The sequence below is a fragment of the Drosophila kikkawai genome, chromosome 2R (assembly GCF_030179895.1).
Source record: "Drosophila kikkawai strain 14028-0561.14 chromosome 2R, DkikHiC1v2, whole genome shotgun sequence".
NCBI classification, from domain to species: Eukaryota; Metazoa; Arthropoda; class Insecta; order Diptera; family Drosophilidae; genus Drosophila; species Drosophila kikkawai.
The window spans coordinates 13,947,222-13,964,640 of NC_091729.1; the positions used below are offsets into that span (position 1 = coordinate 13,947,222).

The window sequence follows — 17,419 nt, forward strand, 5'->3', positions numbered from 1 at the left end:
TCAGGACGCTAAATAAAATAATCACCATATTTTCAGCTGTGGAATAGCGATGATTAAGAGGTCCTTTTTTAGTTCCCACTGTATAAATAGGCACGGAGAAGTGTTCCATAACACGCTGTTCCAGTGAAGGTTTCAGGTAAAAGTTTCCCGTGTATGCAATAAAAGAGTAACATCCCACCAACTTCTTAAATCCATCGATTACGCCGAAAAGGGAGTGAATGTCCTGATCTAGATGTTCATCTGTATCTTCGATTTCCAGTGGAATATGTAGGTTGCCGCTTGCCAGAATCAATTTGGTAAGTAAGAAGAGTATGAAGAGGACCAAAGTCCTTATATAGAAGCGACTCTCCATGGCTGCTACTGCTACTCAACTGTAACTCTTCGACTTCAGCTTTTACCCCTTTCTATATGTTGCAGGGTCCTTGGAATACCTCCCTGTTTGCTTTGTTATTAGAGGACATTACTTTAAACTATGCATTCGGGTGTCCCTTTCGGGGTGCTACTAAAAAGCGGGTGGTGCTAGATTTATTTGGAGTATTCATAGACATTTATAATAGTTTCAAAAAGCTTAAATCTAAATACTTATATCTAATATCTCTAGCCATAATATCTCTTATAGAGAATCTCTATTACAAAAACCAAAGTGCTAAAGAGCATTCCTCCTATGTAAGGCCGCGCGCACACTACGAGCTGAAAGCGGAGCTGACGGCTGAGAGCTTATCCGCGGAAAGCTTATCAGCGATCGGAGCTTTTTGCAGCCGCGCACACTGCGAGCTGAAGCTGATGTTGATTTGTAATTGTTTTTCAAGCAATACGTTTAAAAAAAAACATATTTTAATTCTTGAATATTTTTAAAATATCGTTGTTAATGCGATGACATATTTATTTAGATCATCATGACATTTAAATTTTCGAAATCGGACCACCCAGTTCTCCAGAATATGGTTGACAAAGTACGTTTTTTTAGTGTACTTTGGCACCCTGTATCTCGGAAAGTTGACAATATTTTTATTTTAATAAATATTAAAAAAATTCTTCATACTTTTCTATATAACTGGACAGAAATTTAAATTTCTGTTACTTAAGCGCTAATTAGGGCAATTTTTTAAAGAATAGTCTAAAAAATCAGCTCGCGTCAGCTGCTAACAAAATCAAACATGTTTGGTTGATCAAACAGAGCGGAGCGGAGCTGACCTTATCAGCTTTCAGCTCCGCTCTCAGTGTGCGCGCTCTCATACAAGTAGTGTGTTTGTTTCAGAGAGCTGATAAGCCGTCAGCCGTCAGCTCCGCTTTCAGCTCGTAGTGTGCGCGCGGCCTTAGCCCTTATAAAATGGGAATAAAAAGACAAGGTTAGCGGCTTTAACTTCCCTTCCGTATCTCGGGGCAAATTTGGGATGCCAGCAAAATTCCGAAAGTCCTGAAAGGCCATCCGCTCCCATTTCTGCTGAAGACCCGCCGGGCAGGGGGATTCCTAGGCTCCATCGAAGGCTACTGAGAAATGAATCCACCAGCGATCGACGACGATAAGCTAAATACTTGACCGCGCACACGAAAATTACAACCAAAAAATATATCCAGTGCGAACCAGTCGACATCACTGTGTCAAAATATCTGCTGAAGGGAATCGTCCTGCGACGTGGTACCAGCAGGCACAACTGAGATCGCGACAGAATGGGACTGAACACAAAGCTATCGTTGGCCACTGGGTTAGCCACTAAATCCACTCTCTGATTGCTGGCCACCTTGGGGGTATTATAATTAACATTCTGCTTGTGTGGGATCGAAAGGACCTCCATGGTGGCGTTGAGGTACCGCATAAGCTCCACCATCAGGATGCCAACAGGGCCAGACAGACTCTTGTTTCCGTCTCCAATAACATTCGCTTCTACCGATGATTTGTACTGCCGTAGGAGAGCATTAGGTATTATACAAAAAATCCCCTCTCGATACTCACCAGGAAAATTTCTGGAGGATTGTCGGTAGCCTGCACAAGTAATCTGTGCCCTTGTCTTCGGATAACATTTTCAAAACTGATTCCCTTAGTGTACCTTGTCACGGTCAAATTGTTGAAGTAATAGTCTCGAACTCGTGCTCGCCATTGAAGAAAAGAAAAACGCGATAGAACTCTCGTTCATAACACCAGTTGAAGAATTTCTCCATCTCAGCCATGGTCAGGAGTTGGATATTCTCGCGCGGTTGAACATAAAGAAAGCCGAGGAAGTTATTGAAATCGGAGAGTTCCTGGTCGTCGAGAGTAGCCAGAGTGGGATCCTCCAGGCCGCTGAATAAAACGATTACCATATTGTTGGCCTTCGGATAGCGGTGTTTAAAAGGTTCTCTCCTGGCTCCAACCGTATATATAGGCACTGAGAAGTGCTCCATCAGGCGCTGTTCCAGGGAAGGTCTAAGATCGAAGTTTCCTGAGAAAGCTACAATACTGTAGCATTTTATGGATCGATTGATATCATCTAGAGTACGCAAAAGGTTGTCAATATCGTTGTTCAGCTGCTTATCCCATTGGCTGATTCCCAGAGGAATCTTTAGTTGTCCTTTGGCCAGAATTAGGCTATTGATGAGGAGTAAAGTCCATAAATAGAAGCGACTCTCCACGGCTGCTATTGTTTCTCAACTGTAACGCTTCGTTTACCCCTTTCTATATGTTAAAAGGTCCTTGGAATATCTCCTTGTTTGCTTTGTTATTAGAGGACATTACTTTAAACTATGCTTTTGGGTGTCCCTTTCGGGGTGCTACTAAAAAAGCGGGAGGTGCTGGATTTATTAGGAGTATTTGTTAGACATTCATAATAATTTCAAAAAGCTTAAATTTAGATTCTTATATCTTATATCTCTAGATACTTATATCTCTAGCCATGGTATCTCTTATAGAGAATCTCCATTACAAAAACCAAAGTGCTCATGAGCATACCGCCTAGGTAAATCTTTATAATCACTGAATAAAATGCCAAGGTCAGTGGCTTAAATTCCTTTTCCGAATCCAAGGGTAACTTTGTGATTCCCAATATTTGACGAAACTTTTGGAAACCCGTCATCAGCCATTTTTGCTGCAGGCCCGACTCCACAATCTTGGAGTAGTAATCATTAAAAAGGTGTCTCAGTGGCGAGTAGGGTGAGATGGGTAACCTCAGGTGGCGTGTTTTCGAGCAGAGCTTAGGTCCAGCAATCGAAAAACCCTTGGTGCTCAGACGATTCTGATATAACCGAAGTACTGGCCAATTGTGTGTTTGTGCCACGTGGACGACGCTCTGGTTTAAGCTCAAAAATTGCTGTCTACGCACCCGCGCTTCCACCAAGTCCACCAGGTCCTCCAGCGAGGTGGGCATTACATTATCCTTAAATGCCTGCAATATGGTGGGATCCATTGTCATAATCCGAAGTCCGCTATCTCGCATCGACTCCACATCCTTGATAGGCGGATAATGTATTCCCGTGGTCAGGGCGCTGCTCAGCACGCAGACACAGGTGGTGACGTAGATTCCCACCCACAGGAAACAGTAGACCTCGATTATCTTGTCCGCCAAAGGCAATCGATCCAACTGGCCACCGGGCAGGGGAATGGCATACAGAAATCGGATTGAGCCGAATAACGAGTCCACCAGCGATCGACGTCGATGGGCAAGGTACTTAACCACAAGCACCATAATGAACGTGGCCAAAAGTAGGTAGTACAAGCGGGAATCTAGCACCTTGTCTAAATATCTGCCTTCCGAAATCATCCTGTGACGTGGTACCAGAAGACAGGTCTGGGTATCCCTCACTACTGGACTGAAGAGGTAGCTATCGTTGTCCACCAGATTGGCCACCATATCGACTGGCCGATTACTGCCCACTTCGAGGAACTCGTAATTTGAATTCTGCGCTTCTGGAACTGCTAGAATGTCCATGGTGGCGTTAAGGTAACGCATGAACTCCACCATCATGATGCCAATAGGTCCGGACAGACTGATGTTGCCGCCGCCAATCACATCCGCTTGCTCCGATGAGTTGTACTAAAGGGAAAGCAAAATATTTTTAAATATTAAAAAAATATATATATAAAATATATATAAGTTTCCCATCTTCCAGCTCACCCAAAATATAGATGGCATATCATTAGCCACTTGAACATGAAATTTATATACTTCTCTTCGAAAAAAGTCTGTAACACTTCCGCCATTTGAAATTTTAGTGACAACCAGTTTTTGTAGTTTATAGAAAATCCAAGTCTCGAACTCAGACTCACCCTGGAACATGACCAGGGATCTAATGAACTTCCTTTCCCAGCACCAGTTGAAAAACTCTCTTAGCTCTTTCAATGTCAAAGGTTTGGTGGAGAAAAAAGCAAAGCTTAGTTTTAAACCATATGCAAGTTCTGTGTCATTGAGAGCATCCAGTGTTGGATCATCGAAGCCAGAGAACATAACAACTACAAGTGTCTCAGCCTCCAGATAGCGTCGATTCAGCGGCCCTTTGTGGGATTTAACTGTGTATATGGGAATCGTAAAGCGCTCCATTAGACGCTGCTCGAGAGAAGGTTGCAGATCAAAGTTTCCAGTGTAGGCAATAATGCTTTGGCAGCCCAAGAATCGTAAGGGTGCTTCGACTGCATTGAAAAACTCATTAACATCCTGGTCCAGTTTCTCATTAGTTTTTCCGATTTCCAGTGGAATCTTTAAAGAGCAGGTGTTTAGGATAAAGATACTGACTAGGATGAGGCTGAGTAAGTGCCAGGTCCTTAGATGGTAACGACTTTCCATGACTGATGTTTTCTTTTGACTGTAAGCCTTAAGCTTTGCTTTTGAAAATTTATAGAGGAGTCCTTAAAATCCCTATTTGCTTTGCTATTAGAAGACATAATATTTAAGTATGCTTCGGGGTCCTGTTCGAGGTGCTAATAAAAAGCGCAAAGAGTGCTGGTTTTATTCGTTACAAAAGCAAACATTGAGATTACAACTTGGGGTATATAAAAAGGTTAGGTAAAAGTGCTTATCGCTTAATGTATCTCTTGTGGAGCAGCTCCAGGATAAATACCACTGTGCTCAATAGCATGCCACCTATGTAAACCTTTATAAATACTGAAAAGAATTCCAAGTTCAGCGGCTTCCAATTATTTGCCTCATCCACGGGTAATTTCAAGATTTTCCGAGCTTCGCGAATTTTTTGGAAGCCCATCTCCAGCCATTTCCGCTGGAGTCCCGACTCGAAAACCTTATAAAAGTAGTCCGAAAAGTAGAACCTCAAAGGCGAGTACGGCGAGATGGGCAAACGCAGCTGACGGGCATGGGAGCACAGCTCGGGTCCAGAGATAGCGAACCGCTTATTATTCAGACGCTGCTGATACAACCGATAACCCTTCCAATTGTGAGTGGGCACCACATAGGCATAGTTGTCATTCAGTGTGATAAAGTTCTTGTAAACTATCTGCTCATCCGTTACATCCACCAGATCAGCCAACGATCTAAGCCTTTGATTATCCTCAAAGACCTGTTTTACTGTGGAATCGGTGGTCTGAATGCGAAGACCACTGGCTCGCATCGATTCCACATCCGTAATGGGTGGATAATAAATGCCCGTGGTCAGGATTGTACTTAGTATGGAGACACTGGCACCGATCATTATTCCCACAAATAGGAAGATGTAGACCTCCAGTATCTTGTCCGCCAGAGGCAATCGATCCAGCTGACCGCCAGGCAGGGGAATGCCAATAAAGAAACGAAGGCTGCTTAGGAGCGGCTCCATCAAGGATCGACGATGATGGGCCAAGTACTTGACTCCAAAGACGCACACGGCTGCTACTATGATGCAAAGGTAAACGAAAGGCGTTGCTGTCTTGTGGAAATATCTGCTAAAGGGTATCATCCGGCGAAGCGGCAGCACCAGACACATCTGTGTTTCCATCACAACGGGACTGTATTGGTAGCTATCGTTGGCCACTAGATTGCCCACCATGTCCACTCTCCGATCACTGGATACCTCAAATACCTCGTAGTTTGAGCTCTGCGACTCGTTGAGGGGAAGAATTTCCATGGTGACGTTGAGGTAACGCATAAACTCCTCTATCATAGTGCCAACGGGTCCGGACAGACGTATATTTCCGCCGCCTATAACGTTCGCTTGCTCCGATGAGTTGTACTGCAGAATTATTATATTACATATCTAAAATATTTAATAGCAATTACTCTTAATGCTCACCCAAAAAATAGATGGTAAATCGTTGGCAACTTGTACATAAAAACTAAAGCCACTTTTTCGCAAGTTACTTTTCAAGGCTCCTGCCTCACTGAGCTTCATCATGGTTATATTTTTGAAGTAAAAATACGACCAAACCTCGACTTCGGACTCGCCCCTAAGGAAAAGCATCGAGCGAAGGAACTTTCGTTCCCAGCACCAGGAGAAGAACTCCAGCATTTCGCCCTTGTTCAAGACTCCACTGACATTGCGAGGTGGAATGTACAGAAAGCTAAAGTAGGGAAGGCCCTTGGAGAGCTCCGTGTCGTTGAGGGCAGCCAGTGTGGGATCATTCAGGCCGCTAAATAAAATGATTACCATATTTCGAGCTTTAGGATAGCTATGATTCCGAGGTCCTTTCCGCAATCCAACTGAATAAATAGGCACCGAAAAGCGCTCCATGAGACGCTGCTCAAGGGAGGGTCTCAGATCAAAGGTTCCCGTGTAGGTGATGAAGCAGTGGAACCGCAGGTAATAGTTTAATGGGTCGATAGCACTAAAAAGGCTTGCTAAATTCTGCTCCAGGTACTCATACGTTTCACCCTGATCCAGAGGTATCTCCAGCTGGCCACTGGCCAGAATAAAACTGAAGAGTAGCCAAGTCTGTAGATGGTAACGACTCCCCATGGCTGCTGCTGTTTTTTAACTGTGAACCTTTTGGTTCGACACTTGAACCTTTATGTTGGGGAATCCTTTAATTCCTTGTTTGCTTTGTTATTAGAGGCCATTACATTTTACACTGCCACTGGGGCTCACACTACCGCAGTGAGCATCAAATTTAATAAGCCATCATTAACTTTTATTGTCTAGAGTATTTGAGTAACCAACTTTACTGAACTATTTTGGTCGTTTTCCTTTCCTTTGCAGATCAGCCAAGGCTGGATTCTGGGTCCCGAACTTTGCGACATTTGGACCTCCTGCGATGTCCTCTGCTGCACAGCCTCGATTTTGCATCTGGTGGCCATAGCCGTGGATCGGTAAGTAATTACTTAGTACCCCGAATTGTTGATAAATTGCTTGCTGGATGTGTAAGACAAGACCTAAGCTGAGGGGAACTCCAAAAAAGAATAAGCGTGGCAGTTAAGCGAATCAATCAATCAAGTTTTTAACATGTCAAATCTCTTTACAAATCCAGAAAAAAAATATATATATATAAAACAGGCAGATAACTTGTAAACATTTCGGGCCAGCCTCCAGGATGTGTGTCTTTTTATAGACACTTCAAGATACTTTCCGAGACCTCCTGCAGTTATATATCAATTTAAAATGTACACACACATATATGGGAGCTGGGCTGACTGCATGCCATCAATCAATTTGCAGCAAACATTTCAATCAATCGATTAAAAAACACAACGAGGAAAATGGAAAAACCCTGAACGCTGTGTGTGAAAAACGAATTGCATTATTCAACGCGAAGTTCACTCGTTGTCGATCCAAATGTCAATTTTATTGTCAAGCATCCCGAATGCCGGCTAATTTTCGTGCACTTGCCGCCAATGACAATGGGGGAGCAAAATGGTTGCCATGGCAGCAGGCGTGGAAAATGCCAGCGAAACGTAGTTTAAACAAACCACCCACCCCGCACCCTGTTTAGTGTAGTATGTGTGGAAATATAGTTGTCCTGGTGTGGCCTGGGCTGGCTGGCAGTTTTATGGCCACTTAGCTGCAAGATTGGCGCAATTTTCCAATCGGCCCGCACATGGCGTATACGTAATGCATTTCGCCCCTGCTTACCCACAGGGGCCATGACACTTTTGCCAGTTGTGTATGAGTGTGTGTGTGTGTGTGTGTGTGTTTATGTGAGTGTGTTTAATGAACACACTCAAATGCAAGGGCCAGGGACCTTTCTGTGTTGTAATTCCCCAAAAATGTTTGGTAATTTCATTTTATTAGGAAACTGAAAACTGGAAACTGAGCTTCCCCTCTGAAATTATATGGCCGCATTAATTGGCTAAGCTGCTGCTGCAGGTCGATGCGGGGACCAATTATTTGGTGGTTTCAATTAGACCAACCAGTTCACCCATAAATAATGCAAATCGCTTTCTTTGCCGCACTGCAACGTGGCGTATACGCAATATGCGGGTGGCCGCAGCTCATTAAAAGGTCACCGCATAAATACGCACAGAAAATAAACAAGGACTAAGGTAATTAGATGGGCGTCAGGAAGGGGGTTTTCAAAAAATAAATTTGGGATAAATTAATGACTCTAGAGATGATATTTTCATTACAGAAAATATTTCATTTTTGTAAGTTTTAAAATGTAAAGAAAAATATTTCCTTTACCGTCTTGGATTACCATTTTATTCTAAAAATAAAAAGAAATATAAACTTGATAAGTATGCCTGAGCATTTCTTCAGCGGTCAGGTATAATTTCATTTGAGAAAATACCCGCTGAATGCCCGCTGTGATGTGGCTGTCAATTGGCAAATTGAAGCGCCTGGCTCCGCAAATTGCCTGTCAATAAACAAAGCCAAGTGATGCTTAGATTTCGCATGCATATCAATCAGCCGAAGCCCCGGCTTTTCGGGGGGCATTCCATCCAGAACAGAGACAAGATAGGGCTCCATCTATTGGCACCTCGCTCGCAAATGCCACTCGCCTGTCAGCCGGACACACCCAGAAAGAAAATGCCCAAGTCCCACTTCACATTATGATTGTATTTGAAGGAGGAGGAGGTGGAGGAGGCAGAGGAGGAGGAGGAACCATGGACCACTCCAATGCTCGCAACGAGTATGCAAATGACGAGGCATGACAGCAGCGATGATGATTCGCCCGGGTGCCACATCATCGTGATGATAAAAGGCCTCAGGTCCGGACTCCGGACTCTGGCTAAAGCCTTGGCATCCTGTAGGGCGCTGCGGAGGGCAAAACAATTACCCGAAGAGGTCTTAGGGGCACATTTTATTTGTTAGTTGTCACTAGATATTTAAAATGGAAAGTCTTTGTTTTATCACCGAGAGTGAAATGAAAATTAATGTGCTTTTAAGCAAGCAGGCTGGAAGCTGGAAGCAGGAAGCTGGAGCCGGAGATAGGAGCGTAGTGCATTAATAAATTAAGTTTGTCAAATGGTCTCCATCCTCTTGTGTTTTTTGCCCCCGAAAACTGTGCCGGAATGATAAATAGTTGGCGACATTCGACTACAATAATATTTGCAAGTATTTGCCGTTAGGGCTGTTAGCCAAATCGTTGACAATGCGAAAGAGATGCTGCGGGCTTTTGGTAGAAGACAGGGGACCTAGGCGACCATGGTTAACATTTTCCGAGTTCATTTTCCATGTCAGTAATTTTTAAGCAATTAAGACAAAGTGCCAACAGTATTTACGGGTGTGGGGGGGCGGAGGGTTCAGTGTTGGATGGAGGCAAATAAAACAAAGAACACGGAAAAAGGAGAAACGAGCAGCAAGTGAACTGAGCAGCAATGCCAGAGGATTTCTCCTTTACTATTTGCCCGCACAATGAAGCCTATACACAGAGGGAAAATGGAGCCATAGAAATGGGAATAAAATATAAAAAAATTATTTAAAATAAGAGACAAGAATTCTTTGGGCATTTCAAAGTTTTTTCTGTTTTATTTTGGACAACAAAAAGATATTTCAGCGAATTGTTATTGTAAACCAGTAACAAAAAAGTAGCCAGCCAAAGAATTAATAAGCTAAGTGTGACCTGGTAGCTAAAAATAATGTTAAAATATGTTCTCACCTCTAGCATATGGTCCTACTTTCTAAAATGTCTTGCTTGCTTGGCTTTTTCTCAAAGTAATAACATAATTAGCTGGTTTTTTCAAATAATAAGAAGATTATAGAACCAATTCCACATATAAAATACTTAGTGAGACCTTGCCACCAAAAACCTGGTCAAAATTAGTACATTTTATAAAAATAATTACAAATTTAGAGCATTTCAGTTCAGTGTAATAAAACCAAACCGAAAACTGTAGAGAGGCCCCACCGACAAATGGCGCCCGGACATTAATCTTCATGGCACTGACCCAACGCTTCGGCTGATTCTGTCGAATTCTGTTTGCTGGCCGCCGGAATATATGCACATATAGAACAGGCCCGGGAACACAAGCACATACACAACACACACACACTCAACTCGAGCTGTGGGGTGTGCATAAATTTCATGGTCTGCATGCTGCTGACGTCATTATTAGTGGCAGCACACGAGACCAAATACAACGGACGACGCCGCCATGTAACCGCACAGAATGATAAATGCCTCGCGGCTTTGCATTCCATGCGATGGCCAAAACCATTTAAATGCCAAGTTTTTGCCAAGCTAAGGGGCATTCGCACACCGCCCCTGAATCCAGATCCATGGGTTTATCCTGATTGCTGACTGCTAACCGCATTGACCAACAGTTTGTCGGCCATGTTCGTGTTGCTTGCCTGCATCGCTGCCCTTGTTATCCTTGTTGTTGTTGTTGTTGTTGTTGTTATTGCTTCTCCTGTTCACACATTTATGACATATTCAATTAAATTTCAATTAAGTTAACATAGTTTTTCCGTAAATATTTTACAATTTAGCACTTAAAACGTAATTACATGTTCATATTCGTTGCCCCATCATCGAGGCTCTGGTGCCTGCTGGCCATCCTTGTAGTTATTTTTATTGTTTTTATTGTTGTTGCTACTTTAACCGCAACATCAGGACAACAAAAAGGATAGCAACTAGCACAAGCAGCAACAACAACAACAACTGAAACTGCGACCACTGCGGCCCCAATGTGCTCTGTGTGCGATGTGTAATTGTAATTGCTGTTGTCACACGATTTTTGTAGTATTTTTTTTTTTAACAGTGACTGAGAAAAAACTGCAATAATGGAAGCAATTAAATATATATATATATTTTTTTTAATAAAAATAACAAACAAATTTCGCCAATTTACAAATGTTGTAATAACTCAAACACAATTGAGTGAACAAGAAAAAGAGGTAAAATATTATTAACTGGATATATAGTAATAGTTTCGAGTTGTTATTTAAAAGGTTATATGTAACTGCACATTAATTATTTAGACACATAATTTATCAAAGGAAAACATATCCAAAAGAATTGTAAATATTTTGGGAATACAATTATAAATTATTTACCTACATATAATATATATTTCTTCTTATATAAAATCCTTGTAAATTACGAGGGATATATTTTGATACTAATAAATTATTAGTAATAATACCTTAACTAACTTTAATTTAAGCTTTATAAAATGTTCCACAATTTTTTTATAATTTTAAATATGATATATTAAACACTTTTTAACTTCCTTCTCAATATAATATATTTTAGTTTTAAAAGCTTTTCTTTATCTAAATACTATTTACTAACCCTACAAGGTAACCAAGTGGAATTTTTTAATCCTAATTAATAACTAACTAATATTTTGATTCACTTAACACAAATGAGAAAACTTTTTGCACTCACTGTGCCATGCTCGGCCAAGTGCAAAGTGCACATTGTACTTATTTTACATAATTTTCATGCTGTCGCGTTGCGTTTTAGGCAATGTCTGACCCGCTAACCGTTTTAACTCCCGCCCCTCTGGCAAACCTTAACCCTTATATACCCCTCTGTAATGTAACATGGCCACAGGGGGCTTAAAGTGGGACAACTTTTGTAATTGCACAAATGTTGGAACAATTTTTTGGGTGAGGCAGGGACATGGAGCGAACAAGCTCAGCTGGCAGATTAGGGATTGGGTCAGAACAAAAGCATAACCTTAATTAAATTGGCAGTTAAGCAAACGCATTTAACAGTATAATAAGTTTTTCCTGACACACACGGGACATGTTATATACATATATGTATATAAATAAAGATATACGCTTCATTTGCTTTACACATTTGATGTGTGTAATGTGCATCATGCTGTGAGTTCCTCTCTGTTTTCAAATGTTTAATGAGACAAAGTAGCAAACAGACAACAAGAAAGACAGCTTCAAATGGCAACAACAGAAGGCGGCTGAAAGCCAAGTCAAACAAACAAACAGACGGCAAAGGCAGCCGAGCAATAAAACCGGATATGTTACTAAGACATTTATGTTATCTTCCTAATGCCTCCAACACTAAAATTTAGCTAAGCATACACAGGGACACTAAACTGAAAAAGGGGAATAAATTTATTTAGAAAAATGTTAAATTAAAATTAAAAATAAATTAAAATATAAATAAATCATAAGAGAATTTATTAAACTAAATATTTCAGCTGGGGTTTTTATGCTGATTTTATACAATTGAACTAAATCAGGTTTTTTGATTAAATCACAATAAATAAATCCTGAAACTAATAAAACTAAATCAAAATTATTATTCTCTGTGCATCTATTTAATATATATATATTTCTAAACACACACACACATACAGCAATAGTTACAACGACATTTGCAATGAGGTGTTTGTTACATTTAAAGCTGGCCCACTCTCTCTGCCTGTCCCTTCCCTAGGCCAACTTTCGCTCTGATGAACTCTCTGCCAGCCAGAGAGTCAAGTTCATAAAACAAACAAACTGAAATGGCTTTAAGTGCTCTATAGATGTGTGTGTGTGTGTGTATCTGTCTGTTTGTAAATTACGGGCTTATTCAATCTCGATTAGCCCGAGCTTGACATAATTGTAATGATTTATGCATTTGAGTGGCAACATCACAAAATGCCTCAATCAATAATATCCTAGCGTGTGTGTGTGTGTGTCGAGGGCTCTGAGGAAACCTTAATTATGGCCTAAAACATACCATTCGAAGTGGACTGCCTGCTCAAATATCAAACATGTATATTACATATTACTTTTCTCTCTTACTTTCTGGGAAAACCAAACTTACCGCAACTTTTCGTTAACATTTCCTCAATTTAATCGATTCTGCATCCCGGGCTTTTGGCCAACTTTTCAAATGAAATGTCAAAGCAATTAGAAGGCAAGACGAGCTGCCAGTGAAACCGCAGCAGCAGCAGCAGCAGAGAGTGTGTCTTCAACAATTTTATGAATATTTCCATTTCAACTGGCAGACCACGAACTCCCCAACAAAATAAAGAAAGAGAATTAGAAATAGGGATTGAAACACTAAGGAAAAAGTGTGTAGGAAAATAATTTAGGGAATTGTAAGGTTTTGAATTTTAATTAAATAATTTTGAATAATCATAAAGTTATTCAAAAATTGTTTGAGGGAAGCTGTGCCTTTAAGATTAGTAAATAATTCAATAAACATAATAAATCTATTATTTTGCATTTTTTAAAATTATTTAATCAATTTAAATGATTTTAAAAACTAAATTAGAGATAATATATATAATACAAAATATACAAAAAATATTTAAACATATTTTTAAATATTTATATGCCTAAAATTCAGACTTTAAAAATATTTTAAAAGCTAAATTATAAATAAATCACAGTAAAATTAACCCATAAATCTAAGAAATACATTTACCGAGCTGCAAAAAAAATTTCCATAATTATTTTGAGCAGTGTAGAGACCAAAACAGAACCCTCTAGACCGCAGCCAAGATGAATTACAATTCTATAACTGTCACAGAGTGCGGCTAACCCCAAAACAGTGCGTAATTTCAATTTGGCCAAGTTCCTTTCATTCGTTTTAGCCTGTTTCTTGGGGCATAAATCAAAATAATGGCTCTGCCCCTGGGGAATGGATGATTAATCAGTGTGCGAAAAGTAAATTGAATTTCAAATAAATCAAATCAAATGGAAGGCAAAAAAGAGAGAGAAGGCGTGACCAAAAAAGATAAATTAAAATTTGGTTAAATTAAAATTAAAAGGAAAAAAAATCATCACAAAGTTTTTAAGTGCAAACACTACAAGATTTTCCCACTGGCCGCTGGAAAATTGCATTGAAAACTTTGCGGTGCTCCCTATTAAGCCATAAGTAACAGTGTTTGTATTTATTTTTGAGTTTAGCCCAGTTTTGCCCGTGCTAGCCATGTGATTAATGGTTGGTTTTTGCGGCGCTCCTCATCCTCCTACACCTCCTCCTGCTGCGAGCACAGGAAAACTTTTGTGCCCCGAAAAACCACAAGGACAAAGCCCGTGGAACCGGGTGAAAACTCCAAAGGCAAATAGCCAAAGCTGAACCAGAGGCCAACAAGCCAAGCCAAAACAGTCAGCCAGCCAGGCAGCGAGCTGGTTAATTCATTGTTGCCTCCTTGAACACGAAATTCCATTGAATCCCGGTCATACCGCGCTGCTTGATCCCCGAAGGAAACATGAAAATCCACTTTGTCGGGACTTTTTGTCTTTCCTTCGGCTTGAGAGAGTCCGGGGAAATCATTTTCTAATTAAAGATTATTACAATATGCCATGTTCAACATGCAAATCGCTGCATTATTATGCAGACCGTCAACGATTAAGCTTATTAAATATAATTAAGTGGCCAAGTCCTGAGGAGGTCCTGTTGTGGCGCTCACAATTATGCAAATCGTTGGAATATGTAAAAAGCCATAATGGTTTGTATTTAACTTAATCGACCGAAACGATAAAATGAGCGAGTCAAGTGTATTTCCAATCACTTTGACCTGTTTTAAGCACATTTTTGTGGGGTAATTGATGTGTTTAAAAATATTTAAATTATTTTGAATTAAATTAGGTTAAATTAGGATGGAAATGTTGTGTTGAATGGAAGGGAATTTGGTGAATAATTTGCTGGGGTTTTTAAATTAATAACAACAACATAACAAACCATTACTTTAAAAAGTAATTGTATAATATCTACAGACTTCTCTACTTAATAAGTATATTTAATTTTCATTTAAAAAATATATTTTAATATTATTTTAATATTTTTTAAATTGCTAACTCTATTTTCTTACCAAAAACACAAACCCTGTTAGCCTTAATGATTTACGGGGTACTTCATATTGAGGTCTAAGACGGAATGCAATGTAAACGGCAAACGCAAATATTGAAAATAAAGATGCAGACACGCATAAGGACTTGCAGGAAGCACCGCAGCAGGGCAGCCAGACAGTAATCAGTACACTTGGATGCACCCCACAAGGAGCACAAGGATTCATCTCCTTATTAGTGGAGGAGCAGCATCAGCCAGCCGCCAGCAGCCAACAGACTTTGGCCGTCTTTTGTTTTCTGCTTGTAATTTACATAAGTTTTTTTTTTTATGCGCTTATAGTCGTCCTTTGTCTGCGCGTGTATGCGAGTCGTAAATTACAATTGCTGGCCTCCCTTTGGGGCACGCATAGGTTACGCACACTACACACGCATACAGATACAGCACAGGAGAGGTCAAGAAAATGGGACTCGTAGACTAGAAAACCTAAATAGTCAATAGGGAATTAAGGAAAGTCTTAAGAAATGGTTTTTTGGGTTTCAGAAACTCTTAAAAATGTTTGTAAAAATAGGTAAAAATATTCGAAGTAGTCGGGATTTATTTTTTGCATAGTTTTAAGAGCATTTTTAATTAAATACATCATTTAAGAGAGATATTATTAAAGGATTATTTAGAGGTTCATATTTTGTTCACTTTACAAATATTTAAAAATATTTATTATCATAATATAAATATATTCTTCATTTATAATAAATTTAGAATATATTTTCTAGTTTTAAACAACCCCAATTTGTTGTCCTATTCATCTCACCTGCATAGTATACCCTATTTCCTTAAAGAAAGGCCCCTGTAATCAAGAAAAGACGCATCCTGCACCAGCTGTGCGGCAACTAGAAAACTTTTACCAGGGCCCAGCCCAGCCACAACAACAGCAAACAATGTTTTATGGATAAACCAAAACTGCTGCAAATATATATACATATACATAGATGAAAAATTAACCAAGGAAAACGGAAAGAGATATAAAAGCGCATAAAAAGTATATATTTCAATAAGAACCAGCACTTTGACCTCTGCAATATTAAACTGTGTGTTTTGACCCAAAAGAAAAGTACTCTGCAGGGATGGTTCTTTTTTCTTGGCCAACTTGCCCACGTAAGCATGTTTAAAATTGAATTTCGCAGGGACACGAGCTGGAAAAACGTAGAAAAAAAGAAAAGCCAAAGAAAAAATTAAAAGAAAAAAGCAGGGGAAAAAAAAGACACTTGACACCTTTGCTGGTCATAATAAATACAAATAAATACGTTAATTCATTTCAACAAGTAAAAAATTAAAAATTAATGGTTAATTGAGGAAAAAAAAACTTGGTTAAAAAGCAATCACTTGACACATTGCCACATTTTCACATTAAATGCCAATTATGCTAAGGTAAATGCACACTTTCCACATGAAACCAACTGACAGTGCTCATTAAGTCAACGAGTTTACGGGTTTTGCATGAAAATTGTTTATAGAAAAAATATTTAAATAAATAAAGGAAAGATCAAAGTCATTAGTGTGTGAAAATGTGAGTTTTTGTTTGCTTTATTTTATATTTAAACGAGCAAACCAATTATTTACATTTTTTTAAGAATTATTAAAAGAACTTTTGGACTAATTAAGTATTAGGTAACTTAACTAATTTTTAAAATTTTTTTAGAATTTAAAAATCAAACTATTTTGATTGATTTTTATTTTTATTTCAACAATAATAACATATTTTAATAATTATAATCTACATTGTGTTTCTAATTATACCCCAACTATCCACCTTAAATTATTGATCTTCCCCGTCCTTAAAAACACCACTTAAATTATAAGTGCAATGCATCATCCTGGAGAAAGAAAACATACTCATTTTCGGTAGTGGAAATGGGATATGTATCTATTGTTTAGACACAGTCATTGTTTTGCTGGAAAGGAGAGCAAGCGAGTAGTTTTGCAAAAATTTAATCATGCCACACAGATGCCGCAGGGCATAGAACAAAAACAAAAACAAAATAAAAACAAAACAAAACTATTACCAGCACAGGTGAGCCCCACCAACAAATTGTTCCCTTTTTTTCAAAGCAAAAAGAAAAACAAAGTAGGGGCAGCCGCAGGTGAATATGCTTTTTTGTTTTGTTATTTATTTATTTTGTATTTTTTTTTGTATTCCCCGCTCAACACTGAGCTGATTTGGAATGTAATGCAATCGATTAGCTGGGGGCAGAGACAACGGGGAACACATAAAGGCAAAAAGCGAGCAAAATAAAGTCATAAAGCATAAAAAGCAAACAGCAGGCATCAAATATGCATGGAAATGGGGGGAAATGTGAAGCGATCCGATGCGTAGATAAATATTGACTGTCGCCA

General features: G+C 39.4%; 2 protein-coding genes across 3 annotated transcripts in view; one reads left to right on the forward strand and one right to left on the reverse strand.

The window, feature by feature from the left end:
- Positions 1 to 17,419, forward strand: part of 5-HT1A (5-hydroxytryptamine (serotonin) receptor 1A) — a 71,260-nt gene that overhangs the window by 34,234 nt on the left and 19,607 nt on the right. For both annotated transcript variants that reach the window (XM_017177661.3, XM_070284489.1), the window contains one exon: positions 7,093 to 7,202. In XM_017177661.3, coding sequence (XP_017033150.1) covers positions 7,093 to 7,202 — 110 coding nt within the window. The remainder of the gene's footprint in view (positions 1 to 7,092; positions 7,203 to 17,419) is intronic.
- On the reverse strand, positions 1,806 to 4,754 carry Ir56a (Ionotropic receptor 56a). Its single transcript, XM_070283841.1, has 4 exons — positions 4,089 to 4,754; positions 2,927 to 4,007; positions 1,955 to 2,615; positions 1,806 to 1,901 (listed from the first exon to the last, which is right to left on the reverse strand). Exons 1-3 carry the CDS (start codon positions 4,752 to 4,754, stop codon positions 2,059 to 2,061), a joined length of 2,304 nt encoding a protein of 767 aa, XP_070139942.1. The 3' UTR covers positions 1,806 to 1,901; positions 1,955 to 2,058.